Source organism: Dipodomys ordii, unplaced genomic scaffold (genome assembly GCF_000151885.1).
Source record: "Dipodomys ordii isolate 6190 unplaced genomic scaffold, Dord_2.0 Scaffold188, whole genome shotgun sequence".
Taxonomy (NCBI): Eukaryota; Metazoa; Chordata; class Mammalia; order Rodentia; family Heteromyidae; genus Dipodomys; species Dipodomys ordii.
Window position 1 is genome coordinate 1,777,157 of NW_012267404.1, and position 15,357 is coordinate 1,792,513.

A 15,357-nucleotide genomic window follows, 5' to 3' on the forward strand; every position below is an offset into this window, starting at 1 on the left:
TTCCTTCCTTCCTTCCTTCCTTCCTTCCTTCCTTCCTTCCTTTCTTTCTTTCCTTCTTTCTTTCTTTTTAGGGTATGTTACTCTGCAGTCCTGAGTGGCCCTCAACTCACAGTGTAGCCCAGGCTGGTCTCAAACTTGTGGTCCTCCTGTCTCAACCTCTTAAGTGGAATTGTGGGCATTATCATACCCAGTAAAAATACTTTTTTTTCTTTTTCTTTTTTTGGTCCTGGGGCTTGAATTCAGAGCCTGGAGCTGTCCTGAACTTCTTTTGCTGAATGCCAGCACACTACTACTTGAGCCACAGCTCCACTTCTGTCTTTTTTTGTGATTAATTAGAGAAAAGAGTCTCACAAACTTTCCTGCCTGGCTTCAAATCATGATCCTTAGATCTCAGCCTCCTGAGTAGCTAGGATTACAGATGTGGGCCACCAGCACCCGGCTGAGAATGGATTTTGGCAGACAAGTGTAACCAAATGGTATTTAGACAGGTAAGGGCAATATGAATGTTTGAAAAAGGGACAGGTCAACTAGTTTGGGTTTGTGAGGACTCTATAAGGAATTTAGTATAGAAATCTCTGAATACCAAAGTATGAGTACAGATGGTTTGGAAAAAGAAAAGTGTAAGGTCTGGAGGGTCAGCTAGAAATGCTGCCTATAATTAAGATGAACACATTCCTTAACTTTCTTAAAAGCAGAAGAATTGGAACAAGACAAGCACTAAGAGAACAAATGCGGTGAGTGAGCACAGGGACACACACAGAGCCAAGGCAGGAGGCCCGAGCTTCCTACCGGCAGTGAGTACAGGAGCACGGCCACGAAGAGCAGCAGGATGAGCAGGATGAGCAGGCCGATGATGACCCACTTAAACCGGCGCCACACGATGAAGCGCATGGTCTTGCAGGGGTTGGTGAACCAGAGGAAGGAGGTTTCCGGTCGGCTGCAAATGCAAAGCAATGGTATTATCTACACCACTGGGGAGGAACAACTGTCCAGCTTCAGAGTATAACAGTTGAAGAGGCAGCTAATGGCATTTATAAAGTCAGGAAAAATAGTATGCCCATCCCAGGCACTGGTGGCTTATGCCTGAAATCTTAGCTACTCAGGAGGCTAAGGATTACAGTTTGAAGCCGGCCTGGGCAAGAAAGTCTCTGAGACTCTTAACTCCAATTAACCACTACCACTACCAAAAAAAAAAAAAGAAAGAAATGGTGCTGTGGCTCAAGTGATAGAGTACTAGCCTTGAGTGAAAAAAAGCTAAGGGGCAGTATCCAGGCCCTTGAGTTCAAACCCAGTACACACACGCACGCACGCACACACACACACACACACACACACACACACACACACACACACAAAGACAGTATTCCCCATACATAGTTGGCTGAGAAGAGAATGGCTCAGTACCCATCACAGCCTCCTAAGATCTGAAGACATTGAACTTTGAACTTGTGGGGGAGGGGAATGGTTACAATGAGGTCATACCATACTTCATTCCACCTTCTACTGCCACTATTCAGTACAAAAATTAGAAGGCCAACAGCTAATCCATTTCATTAAGCCAATTGGAATTGGGGATTTCAGACTGCAGGTGTTTGGGGGGAGCCAGACAACGTGGAGAACAAAGAGGGCCTCTCACTTCGGTGGGTCCAGCTTGGGGTTCATGTTGGGTTCATCCCGCCCCTTCCCGGCTGGCCTCTCATCGGCCTCCTTCTCATTGAGAACCTCCAGTGTCATCTCGACTTTCCCCTTCAGTAAAGCAGAACAGGTTAAACACATGACATCACGTTTCACAAATATTTTTACTTCGACCCAAGGAGTATTCCCCAAGCAATGATTTTTATTCTTGTAAAACAATCCTTAGATTGCCTCAAATTTTCCTCCAGAGATTTCTTGCCATTTCCTTTTTCTGTGTGTTTCTGAGCTGCCTCCACATGGGAAAATGAGAGGACAAATTGCTTTCCCTTCTCCCTAATTTTCATTCTCTGTGTCCTTGACAAATGACAAGGGACACCAGTCTCCTTGCTTTCTTACACATCTTCTGTAACAACAGAGACCCAGACGAATCTCTGTGTCGCTGACAACAATATCGAACATGCATGGAACATTGACTGTAGGCTCCTACAAACTGGAGCCATGTCTCCTTGAGCTTACATTGCACTCCTACTAAGTGCTAGTACTTGGTAGGTACTCAATATGTGTTAGCTGAGTCAAGCCATGAGTGTGTGAATGAGTGAATGCTGTCTTCCTGCTGACAGGCCCATAAATGAACCTATCGCCCCTACAAGCCCCTGTTACGCCTTCTATATAGGTGGTAATATGGAACACTCATGGAATCCTAGGAAGGTATGATTGCTGTACTTGTGTGCAGAATGAACAAAGGTCTAGAAAGGTGCTCACTTCAGAGCTCACTTTAACTAAAGTCACAACTGACTTCCTAGGATCTAGCAGAGACTACTAGTCCCCCAACAATGACCAGAAGCTGATATTCATTAGACAGAGGGGCTCAAGTGGCTTTCAGGCTCAGAGATTGGGTACAAGTTGATCCATCGCTCCTGGTCTGTTGTTTGGAAGGTATAAAGTGATGGTAATATGTACTTTACAGAGTTGTCAGCAGAATTACGTCTTATAATGTGCAAACTGATCTATGGTGACAGAAAGCAGATCAACGGTTTTCTGGGGCTGAGGTGGAGGGAGCCAGGGACTGCAGAGGTCACAAGGAAACTTTGGTGGATGAATAAGCCAGACATCGAAAGACAAGTACCACATGCTCTCTCATGTGGAAGCTAGAAAAGTCAACCTGAAAGTAGAAGACTGATTTACTAGAGTTTAAGACAGGGATAGGGGTGGGGGAGAAGATGGGAAAAAGGATGGTGAATTTGATCAGTGTGTCACATGGATGTATAAAAATGCCATATTGAACTCCACTAAAATGTAAAATTCATATGTATGATAAACACTTTACAAGATTATGAATGTAAGGTACTTAGCTTACTCTCTGATTCAGTGATTAGAAATGCTAACAATAATACTCATACAGAATGCATTAGGTGGTCCTTTGTGAAATGACATGGTGACCTAGACTACTGGTTCTCTACCCAAACATCTAGAATCTTCTTATTCAGCACTCCCTGCTTCCCTTACTTTTTTTTAAGATGAGAAAAGCTCAGATACAGAGTTCCTGTTCTAAATTGTACTGAGAGCTCATATACATTGTGGTGAAGGAGAGCTGTTCAGAAAAGCAGTGTGATCACTTGGGCTTCTGGTTTTTTGACTGTTTCAACCTCTTCTCCTTCTACCAACTCCACACAAGCTCATAGGATTGCCCACCTTTTCTTATAATCCCAGATTTAAAATACTTTGAACCAGTTTAAGACTTCCCTATCTTTTCTGGAGTAAATCTATTGACAAAGGGCCAAACCTAACTGATCAGAGGAATAACCCATCCACACCCCAACCAGGAAATACTCATACAGCCAGCACACGGCAGCCATCTTTATCTGCGTAGCAAGGCCACCATCCCTTCATGGACTTTTGTTCAAAGAGTGAGGCAGTCTTAGCTTTAAGGGGGTCCATGGCTTTGAGGTCTGGAACCATGTCCAAATTGCATTTCTCTGATGATTTTGCTGGAACGATGGTATGATGCAAATCAAGTTCCAGGAAACCTAGCCAAGGAAACATTAAGTCCAAATAAGCTTCAAGTGGATCAACCATTGCTCATGAGGAACAAATGTTCTTGTCAGAGAAGAAGCAGCAGATAATGATTTTGAGCAGGTGATGGGTGATCTAATCAAAGGGATCATGAAGAATGTTTCAGTTCTTTCCAGATAGAATGGAAAATGGCAGAAGAAGCATCTATCCACTGCTCAGTCTCTCTCAGGACTACATGTTTTGTTTCTTCCTCAAAGACATGAGCATAGAGTGCTATAAATTGATAGCCATTGAACACTGATAGACACAATTTCCACTGCGCTCAGAGCCTAGGTAATCTGCAGTTATCTTATTTGGGTTCTGAGCTGGCACGAACAGAAATGTCATTTGGCTTTGGGTAAAGACAACTGGTACTTAGAATGTAGGAAGCTCCAGAGAACATTCACGTTTATGTCACGCCTAGTGTAACCTCAGAAACAGGATCTTGAAGGAACATAACTCAAGACAATCCTCACCAGGAACGGAGAGTTCTGGCCAGGATCAAGATTTCTGGAGGAGCGCATACTCCCTTCCATGATGGGAGATATAAACCTTTCAGGAAATGTATCACAGTAAGAAAAAGATGTCATGTAAGCTTGGAAACTTTTATGAGTCCTCTCCTTAAGAAAGTGGTGCCTTTGGTATAGAGTCAAGTCTAGAGAAGCAGAGTGTGGTCAAGATTGACAGTAGCTTTCCTTCTTCATATCTCAGATCTGAGGTAAACTATAGTTTACCTCAGCCTTTTGTTTTGTTTTGGAGCCTTTGTATGCTTTTATCTCATCTCTCCTTTTGGTGATAGCCTAACTAGTCATTTTGAATTATAGTTAACTTCCTTTATTTATTAACAGACTTTTACATTTAAATTCTAAAGGGAAATCATCTGTTATTCTGGAATTTTTTTTTTACCATTGTGCTTTGTAGGTTTGTATATTACACACTTAGTTGTTTGTTCCATACTTATTAGGCACTAAGGCAAAAAAGTTTAGAGCCATGCTAATGGCTCACATGGATAATCCTAGCTACTCAGGAGGCAGAGATCTGAGAATTGAGATTTAAAGCCAGCCCTAGCAGACACATCCTCAGGACTCTAATCTCCCACTAACCAGCAAAAAGCTGAAAGTGGAGACATGGTTCAAGCCGTAGAGTATCAGCCGTGAGTGACAAAGCTAAGCAAGAACTGTGTTCAAGTCCAGTACTGGCACGAACTGGTGGGAGATTGTTTTAGTGCTGTGACAGGGGAAAGGCCATTGATGGGCTTTTCCTCTGCCAGGAAGGTCCCTGGGAGCAAGATGAAAGCATCAGAATCAGCACTTGCAACAATTGGCTAGAAGAAAATGAGGTCAGAACTAGCAAGGGGCAAAGCTCACAGAAGTAAGGAAATGATAAAGTGGACTGCAGCATGAGGGCCGAGTGGTTGCTGGGGTATGGGGAAAAGAGAAGAGAGACTACAGAGTAGTGGGGTAGGGGGCTGTGCAGCAGAAGGTCACAGGGATGAGGTCAGGGAAGAAAGGCTGAGATTGAGTTTACTTGTGATGGATGTGAAATGCCAGCTGAGTGCAAGGTCAAAGCTGAATTGTGAAGAATCGATTCTCATGACTCTACATTCTGCTGTAGAAGCCATAGTTGGCTGAAGACTGGGAGTTTAATTTGCACCTCCAACTGGGGTGAGAATCCACAAATCACTGGGGTGAAAGTAGAGCCCGATCCTTCACGGAGAGTTGGGAGCGGATGTGAACCCCTGTAGAACAGCCTTGAGCCTTAGAGGGGCCTGGAGGACATGCAGAGAGTGGGCATGCCTCTGCCCCCCTCATTTCTGGTATTAGAAGTTTAAATGATTGCTTCCACATTTTAATTGATTGCACTAATTCCAAGTAGAGAAAAGTATCCAAACGTAAGACCTACCCAAGTAGTCATCCAGAGAAAACTTGTCATTGTCCCATATCTGAATGATCAGTCGGGGTGGGACTCGAAATTCTGTTTGGTCAATACTCCAGAAATGCTCCTAAAACAATAAGAGATATGGACAAAACAAATGATCTTGACACTGAAGGCCTCTCTTTTGGGGCCTGGACACAGACAGCATCCAGGCATAGGTACCTTCATCTCATCTCTGTCCACTCTTCCCTTTGGCCCCATTCTTCTACCCTATGTGTACCAAAGGCCATCAAGACTCCGTAAGAAGGCCACCTACTGAGTGACAAAAAGATATCCCAGGCATTTCCCAAACAGCAGGTTCCCTTCCAAGTTCTTATCAGTAAGGACTTCCTAGAGGTTTGGGAGAGATTAATCACCCTCCCACCCCCCCCCCAAGACTATCATGGCCCACACAAATTATCCTCCTAACACCAATCATTCTAGGCCAGTCTTCAGAGAGCATTACCTCTGCCCAGCATCCTATCCACCTCTAGGATGTCTGAGTAGACTTCTAGTTTATGGATGCAGTGGAGACTGAGGCCCAGATTCCACATGTAAAGTATCTGTGCATTTCTGGCTATTGAAAAATACTTGTGGTCACCTAGAATCCTCAGGTCCCTCCCAGGCAAGGTAGGGAGAAGGCAGAGTAGGAAAGGATCTTTCAAGTTCTCACCTCTAGTCCCTGCCTCTGCCCAGACAATATTATAGCCAAGGATAGCATCCATAACCAGTTACACCCAAGTTCCCCTGGTATCAGCAGACAGGGAAATCCTTCAAGACTTGGGAAATATGAAGGAGAAGCATGCGGTTATTTTTTATTTTTCATATTTCAGGAATATTCTCCTTTGTAGGGCTCAGAAGGTGTGGCCCTTAGGACTAAGAAACCGGAGCAGGTCTTGTAGGTCCCTGCTGGCTGTTGTGTGGAGCTCATGCTGCATGACTCGAGGCATGGGGAGAGCTACGTAGATGTGGGTACACAGGAAAGGTGGCTGGCTGTATCTAAGAGCCTACCTGAATGAATCCTCCCCTCCCTTCTCTGGCTCAGCATCTAGAAGTATGTATTATGTGGTACCATGTTAAGCCTTTAGGAAGACCCTTCCAAAGACATCCATCCCACCAATCATGGAAATAGTGTTCACTGCAGCATGAGCATAAAGCAGGGCCAGTCATATGCCCCTGCCATATGGAACACAAGGCAGGTATGTTTGGATAGGGTTCCAGAAGAGGAAGTGACCAGGCAGAGGCAGAAAAAGCTGATAGAGTATGGGACAGGGAGCTGGGTGCCAGTAATCCTAGCTACTCAGGAAGCTGAGATCTGAGGATCATAGTTCGAAGCCAGCCAGGAAAGTCCATGAGATTTTACCTCCAATAAATTCTCCCTTACTCCCAAAAAGCCAGAAGTGGCATTGTGACTCAAGTGGTAGAGTGCTAGCCTTGAGAAAAAGAAGCTCATAGACAGCACTCAGGTCCTGAGTTCAAGCCCCCAGGACCAGAGGGGGGGAGGGGAAGAAAGAAAAGAAAAAGAAAAAGGGGAAAAAAAGAAATGAGACAGGGATCTATAATCTCCTCAGAAAGAAAGGAAGGAAGGAAGGAAGGAAGGAAGAAAGAAAGAAAAAAGAAAGAAAGAAAAAGAAAGGAAGGAAGGAAGGAAGAGGGAGGGAGGGACGGAGGGAGGAAGGAAAGAAAGAAAGAGAAGAAGGAAGGAAGGAAGGAAGGAAGGAAAGAAGGCAGGCAGGCAGGCAGGCAGGCCCCATTTTGGGATGAGAGCATCCAGATTCTCCTTGGAGAACTACTTCTTCCTTAGTCAGTGTAATCTGTTGGGAGCTGACTATCCTTAACTCCAAAGCCTGGACAATCAGAACACTGCATCCATGGGTAACTGTGGTTGGTTCTGGGAGGTGCACACAACCCAGAATAGGCAGAGACACTGAGGCCCAATCAGGGCTCCTTTCCTCTGCTAAGGTTTGCTGAGAGGGCAAGAGGTGAGCTGGGGCTGCTGGCTGCCCTGTTGCCACCACCAAGAAAGAGCCTGCCTGGAACGGAGGCCTTGAGAGAAAGGCAGAGCACAGGACAGGGAATAGGAGGCCCATTTCTAAGGATATCACTTCTTCATGAAATCCAGATGTTCCTAAAGCCAGTCAACCCTGGAATATGTAGGAATGTGAACCACTTTCTTTGGTTTAAGCCCCCAAAATGTGAGTTGAGTTTTATAACTGAAAGGTCTTATTCATTAAGATCATAAGGGCCCCGGAAATTCTCCTGGAAGTGCTTCTGAAGGAGGCAATGCATAATAAGGAAGATAAAGGGGACATCTCTATTTCTGCCTCCTATTATCCTTTCCATCCTATTATCCTTTCCATCACACACAAAAGCACACGTGCTAGCTGCTCAGGAGGCTGAGATCTGAGGGCTGAGATTTGAAGACAGACCAGGCAGGAAAATCTTAGCTCTGATGAACCAAGAAAAAGCCAGAAGTAGAGCTATGGCTCAAGTGGTAGAGCACTAGCCTTGAGCAAAAGAGCTAAGGAACCTTCCCAGGCTCTAGGTTGAAGCCCCAGTATTGACACAAACAAACAAACAAACAAAAAACACATGTGGGTTGTGTATATCCATATAGACCTTTTCTTCTCCCTTTTCTCCTTCACCTGGCTGCCAACACATTATGGGGAAGGGAGTTGTATTCTTTAATCCCTCTCAGTGACACAAATAACCTGTCATAGCTATGTGACCTTGGGCAAGTATCTATACCACGGTGCGGTCTCAGATTCCCTGACTTTACCAAGAGGGAGCTGGACTCAGTGATCTCAAAAGTCCTGAGCTTCTCTGACTTTCTTTGAGGTTCTGAGTGAAGGGAGGACCCAAAGCACCCCACTTCCCACTGAGCTTTTGTGGCTCACCTTTTTAGCCACAATACAGAGTTGTTCAGCAGGGAGGTAGTCAAAGGGGAAGACAAATCTCCAGTTAAAATTCCCTTCACCATCCAAAGACCTGTAATGGACATCTGTTTTCTGTTTGTTTTCTTCACTGCCAGGAATCCAGCTGAAAAGCAGAGGCAAACAGACTTAGCCTGATGTGATTGACAAGTAATCCAGCCACAAAATTGTGCAGTGATTAGAGGACTTGAAGAGTGCAGAGAATTAATGCACTTTTCTTGGGCAAGTTCCAGTTATCTGCGAACTGGGGGTGATTTATGAAAGGGAGGTATACCATTGCATCCAATGCAGATAGGAGCCAAATAAAATATAATTCCTCTAAAACCAAAGCAGGAAACCCTTTAGACTTCAGCTAACAGGGCTAAGGTGAAATTTTCTGGAAAATATCAATACCATAGCTTCTATTTTGGGTACGCTGAAGCTTTCTGGCTATGATTTCAGTCTTCACAACTATGACTCATTAGTGTCTGTCACTACGGCTGAGAGGCTCAATGAACACAAATTAGCTGGAAATGTTAGCATTTCCTTTCCCATATTTCATTTAAGCAAACAACAACAGAAAAGCTTGAATTAAGCAATCTTGCAGTTTCGTTTTCAAACTCAACTGCGATCTTATTAATGTGACTAGCAAGGAAGATATCTGTAACCTGTATTTCCTTATGCCTCCTTATGAGCATTCATTGCAGTAACATCGTGTGTGTGTGTGTGTGTGTGTGTGTGTGTCAGTGTACCAGTGTGTGTGTGTGCACACGCGTGTGCATATGTATATGTGTGTGTTCCAGTATGAGGGCTTGAACTCAGAGCCTGGCACTCTTTCTAACTTTTTCCACTCAAAGCATATGTTCTACCACTTAAGCCATATCTCCACTTCTGGCTTTATGATGGTTAATTGAAGATAAGAGTCTCATGGACTTTCCTGCCCAGGTTAAATCTGAACTGGGATCCTCAAATCCTCAGTTTTCTGAGAAGTTAGGAGCCTTCATCTTTTAATATTTGAAATATTTTCATTTTTGTATGCCTGCGACATAATAGAGAATAGGTAAATGTGAGGGGGAGGATGAATGAATGCTTGTAAGGAAATTATTATCACTTCTGCCTGCTCCTGACAAGACTTGTGATTGAGAACAGGAAGATGACATTGAGTTTTAGACTTGCAAAGTGGTCAAAGTACATGGGAATCACTAGGAAGCTTTTCAAAGTATTGATTCCTGGATTTCACAGGCAGGAGGCTGGCCTTGCTGTGAAGTGCTGAGCCTTGCCTCCCACCTGTCCTCTAGGTACAGAGTTGATCTATAAGACAGCATGAGGGATAATGCCTTGTAGGAGAAGAGTGGGAAGGAGAGCATGTTTCACTCACATTTATGATCATCATCTATGAAACAGATTAGCATGCATTGTTTTGTTCTCCCCAGAAGTGGGAAACTAGTTTCAGTTCACAGATAAAGAAATGAAGTTCCAGAGAGAATAGATAGCTCATGGAGGCAATAAAAAAAAAACAGAATTAAGTATCACTCTCAGATTGATCTACTTCACAAGTCTATGCTCATTACTTGGCCTCAAAGGATCATGGCAACTATAATGTCATTTGCTAACACTGAGTCCTATTATGAAGAATAGTAATCATACCAAACAACTACAAGAGCTTTCCCTTCTGCTTGCTTACTGACTGACTAGATAAGTGAATGGAAAGATTACTGGAGTGGGAGATGGAGCTCAGTGGTAGAGACTGTCTAGCACTGGAGAATGGAGAAGCCCTTGGTTGCATCACTAGCATAGAGAAAAAGAGATTCCTTCTGTTAACTTTTTCAACTTTGAGACCAACTCATTTAAGAGAGTTCACATTCTCTTGCCTTTGTCCTCCCAACCTATCCTAAAATATCAACCTAATCTACCCTTCTTACTCCCTGAAGCTCTTTCTTTTCTTTGCATTGAATCTTTTCACATTTAAAGAGAAGTTAAGCAGAAATACTTTTAGTTATGTGTATTGGTGTGTAAGCATGTATAGCTTTATATAGAATGCTCACATGTGCACTTCTAGGCCATGGTAATGATGCATGATTCATTTTTATATTGCATTTATATAGACTCTCCCTCTCTTCCTTCCTCCCTCCTGGAGGAAATCAAAGCCTGACCCTCAAGCATGCTAGGTGAGCGCCTACCATTCTACTCCCAGCCCTAGTACTGAGATTTGAATTCTAAATTTTACATGGTACTTTTTCTTTGATTAATAGTGTTTTCTCCCAGTCCAATATTACTTGAATTTGTTTCCTTGGTTTGAAAAAACAATAATGCATATGATAGTCAAATAAATTTGCATATATATAATTAGGCAGGATTAGTGTTCCTTGGGGAATTGTAATGAGATTCTGAACTGAGAAATAATAATGAAGAACTTGATGAAACCTTCTCTGTTTAGAGCAAGCCTAAATGATAGTCATTATGTCTTTAACCAAGTTTTGATTGAAGGCCACTTGGGATCATAAGTGAAACTTTATGAATATATTACATTTCAACAAGTCTTATAAAGGTGCCAATCTCAGACCACGTGGACTGAGTGAATTCTAGCTGTCACTCAAACAATGCATACCACCTGCCAGACACTACTCTAAGTATTTTGAGTAGTTCAGTCTTCTGGCTATCCCTGGGAAAAAGGTGTTCTCATTGTCCTTGGTCTACAGAAGAGGATCATTGAGTGTATACCTCTGGTAATAGGAAAAGCACTAGGATTCCAACCCAGATAGTAGACTCCAAAGTCAGTACTGTATTCAACATCTGAGGCCCAGCAAAAAATGAGCATCAACACAGACTTCTGTGTTGAATAGAACAAGCAATAAACCATGATGATGTTTTCACATTGGATGCAGGTGCTTTGTCATTATCAAGGGCAATTGTCAGGGTCAATGTCTCTTTATATCCAGGAACATTGAGCTATTGGCAATGAAATGAATGCAAAAAGAAATTCTGGAGGCTTTAGTGTGTTTCTAAGGCTGGTTTTCTAAACTATCAAAGAGGAATGAAAAGACTATATTGGCTGAAAAGTCTTAGCAATAACAAATCTGCTTAATAAACTTCAGAAAATTTACATTATTAAAAAGAAAAATGGAAAATAATTAATCAATTTTCATAGTCATGAAATACTCCTGCTTGATTTAAGAAGCCTACCTTGTATTTTCCTGAAGCTACCTAAGCAGAACACATCCATTACATAAAATAGCTTCAAATAACCACGAATCCTACCTACAGTGGCTATCCAAAACATTGACAATGAATGGGAATCTATTTCATTCCCAGCATGCTCTTCCTACCCTTTGACATAGATGTCACTCATGTCCTCTCCAGTGATGCTTTTCTCATCCAGGATGACATCCTTGGTGTTCCAGATGATCACTCGCAGGTAATACCTAAAAAGGGTATATTTTGAAGGACCTTTGTTCTGGCACTGGACCAAGTCCCAAGCCTAGGCAGCAGAATCCCAAGATTACTTACTTCTTGGCTTTCCGTGGTGTGATGTTGAAAGGAGGGCCTGGTGGCCCCAAACTCTTGGGAAAAACATCTACCCACATTTGAAGTTTTCCCTAAACCAGCAAAAAATGGAAAGAGAACTAAAGTTATTCCATGGGTAGAATAAATCACAACTTTCTATCATAGTGCTCAAATGAAACTATTTCTTCAGGCTTGCTAATGTTTAGGTCCCTATGGAAAGCAGTTGGTGGAGTAGAAGAGCAAGCCAAGGTAAATCTCATATCTGCAATGTCATCTAGGCTATCCACCGCCCATGCTTACCTAAGAGTCTCTGAAGGTGGCCTATGCCCACTTTAATTACAGCCTGAGCTTTCCTTGGTTAACAAACTGAGGGGAATCCCATTGCTAATGCAACTCCCATCCCCTACACACAAACACACACTCACAAAAATTTATAATTTGGTTCTTTGTACTTTAACAGTCCTTATACTGTCATTCTAATGATCATCACAGGCCTACTCTCAGTAATATGACACCCAACAGATTCTCCATTTTCCTCAAGATTAAAAAAAAATCAGTTAAATGGTATTTAACTTTCTTTGTAAAGAAAAAACATACAACATGGCACTTTCAAAGGAGGGAGTGAAACAATGGTAAGAATGTTACTGTTTCCAAAAAGTGAGAATTCCCTGCCATCCACTCACCCAATGACCACCACCCAGGAGGAGGCTCATGGAAGGGCAAGGGTGTGGATGGATACTAGTGCCGCCATCTTGGTGAAGCCTTGCTCAGCTATTTGGCTGCAATGAACTGAACCCATCCATCTAACTGGAATGTTCTTTTAGACAGGCTAAAAATGCCTTTTTGAAACTATATCAACCATACAAACCAATTTATAGTCTCCAAACTACTTTTGGATGTTCTGTAGACTGACTTCAGACACAAACAGACCGGTCTTTTCAGAAGGTTGCCAAAGAAACCACTAGATTGGCTTCCTAATGCATTGCTATCTAAATGAATTACATGGAGCTCTTGAAAAGGGATATATTTTACTATGATCCAGACTCTCTTCCCACTAATCTCAGGGCTCAGGGCTCTACAATACATCAGGCATGCTTCAGGACATCAGGCGTCCAGGTGTCTCTAAAACCTAGCCACAGTCTGTGTTTAATGCTGTAAACAGAAGTAATGGGAGGTTGGTGGGTTCCCAGGGAGAAATCTTCCTTACTTTGTCATATATCGAGTTTCTTCCTACAAGTGAGGGGTAGGAGGGAAAAGAAGGGATGAGTAGGCTCTTTAGTGGAAGGAAGAAGAATCAGAATGAGAAGAAATGGAAATGTAACACAAAATAAAACAGGGAGTATTAAAATGATCTAGTAAGATCAGGTCACTTATGGCTATACCTTAGTCGTAACTTGTGCCTATACTCTTAAGTAAGGGTTAACAATATTTGGATATGGTAGATTACTATTTCTTGAAGTGTGACCACCCCAGCCATCTTCAATCAGAACCTCTCCAGGTATTGGTTAAAATTCATATTCCTATGCCTAGTGAATCCAACTCCTTGTTGACCTGCCCTACAAATTATTCATTACAACAATCTTCCATGTTGAGTATTTTGTCATTGGCTATGTCTTACACTGTTTCTCTGAAAACTGCTCCCCATCTCCCCTGAGTTGGCTAGTCCCCATCACAAGGTGCATGGTTCCTATGATCTGCCCTCTTGGGAACTGTGGCCTGCTCTTGTGAATCTTGAGTTTCAGATAGCACATCTTCCTTGAGCCGAGTCAAGATCACTCAGTCACTTTCCCCAGTTCCACTTTTCTGGCTGCTGGTAGTTCATTGGTAGACAACTTGGAGGCTGAGGCAAACAATCCTTATACATTTAGAAATAGGTGGGGCTACAATATAACCCCCAAACATGGTACTGAGGCTCACAGGAAGGTGATCACACACAGCAAGAGAAAAGATTAAATAGACTCTGGGAGAAAAGTAGGAGATAACAGATAGGAGGAGGCCCTGGTTCAAGTTTTTTTTTTTCTGGATCATAGACAATCTCATGTTGGCATGTAGTGAGTTCCCTGAACACCCTTACAATAAATCTCTTTGAGATGAAGCCAATGTACATTCACATCTACTGCTCGTGTATCTAAAAGCATTAAGCATGATTCAGGAGGCAAATCTTTGTCTACATTTGGAGTGTGGATGATGGGTCTTCAAAGCCTGGGTCTTCACCTGGGAGATATTGGGTTGGAAGGTGCTGTGCAAAGTCCTTGTTTCCACATGTTCAGGAACCAGCCCCTGAGTCCTGAGGATGTGAAGGGCAAGACGCTCTTCGGGGGCCCCAAGGTGCTGATGCAGGATTTTGTTGGCTTCTACAATGGAAAATGACATTGAAACAGGGGTGGGCAGTCAGAAATAGAATGGCTAGTTTGCCCTGGATGCATTTCATTCCAAACGTTGAAAAACAGATAGGCACAGCCAGCATGTGAACCTCAACTTGCAAAGGAATCAGGGATAGAAACAGCACCCAGACTCATATCCAACTTGTGGACTGCCAATAACAAAGGAACCAGACATACTAAAACAGGTAAAAAAACCAAAAACACAAAAAGCAAAACAAAAAACCAGTCTAGTTATTTATGTGGCACAGACTTGCAGTCAGCTTGTTTCCCAGCCTCCCTTACAGCTAGAAATGGCCACGTGACCAAATTCAGCTAGATTGTAACAAGATTGGAGGTGAGATACGTATCATCTGGCCCCTAAGTCCCTCCAATATAGGATCCTCCATGTGCCTTTCCATTTTGGATGTGGAGAAGAATAAAAACTGTAGATGTCTGTGCAGAATCATGGCAGAGTTTGAAGGTAGAAGGGCTTAGAAGAGCAGGGAAAACTCAGACTGTGATCAAAGTAGACACAGGCCACCTTCAGAGTCCTCTATGTAAGAATGAGCAGGGGGTGGCCTAGATGACACTGCATCTAACAATGTCTAAAATTAATGAGAGAGAAACTTGTCAGTTGTTAAGCCACTTAAATTTAGATGGTTAGTTGTTATAGCAACTAGCATATGGGTAGTAGTCTAAAGATATGAGCCCCAAATTCTCACTTATCCCATTGAACAGTGGATTCTGTGGCCTTTCTCTTTAATCTAGAGATATAATGAAACATTAACAAAGGGAGAAAGGAAGTAGTTTGAGTCCCAAGGCTAGACTAAGAAACTCCTGCCTAGTTCTCTTAGGATGCTCCATTCTGTAAGAAGCCTGAATACCCAGAGACTGACTCATTGCAGGGATAATGTGCTCTAATAACAGCCTCAGTGAGAACCAGCATCAACTTCAGCCCTCACCAGCAGAGCTTCTAA

The 15,357-nt window shown here is 42.9% G+C and overlaps 1 protein-coding gene across 4 annotated transcripts in view; it reads right to left on the minus strand.

Annotated features, from left to right (window-relative positions):
- The window catches only part of Myof (myoferlin), a 130,338-nt gene that overhangs the window by 1,218 nt on the left and 113,763 nt on the right, over positions 1-15,357 (minus strand). For all 4 annotated transcript variants that reach the window (XM_013034371.1, XM_013034369.1, XM_013034370.1 and 1 more), the window contains 8 exons: positions 14,232-14,371; positions 12,021-12,109; positions 11,840-11,935; positions 8,499-8,640; positions 5,590-5,689; positions 3,472-3,662; positions 1,637-1,746; positions 790-937 (listed from right to left, as the gene is read on the minus strand). In XM_013034371.1, the coding sequence (XP_012889825.1) occupies positions 790-937; positions 1,637-1,746; positions 3,472-3,662; positions 5,590-5,689; positions 8,499-8,640; positions 11,840-11,935; positions 12,021-12,109; positions 14,232-14,371 (1,016 nt within the window). The remainder of the gene's footprint in view (positions 1-789; positions 938-1,636; positions 1,747-3,471; positions 3,663-5,589; positions 5,690-8,498; positions 8,641-11,839; positions 11,936-12,020; positions 12,110-14,231; positions 14,372-15,357) is intronic.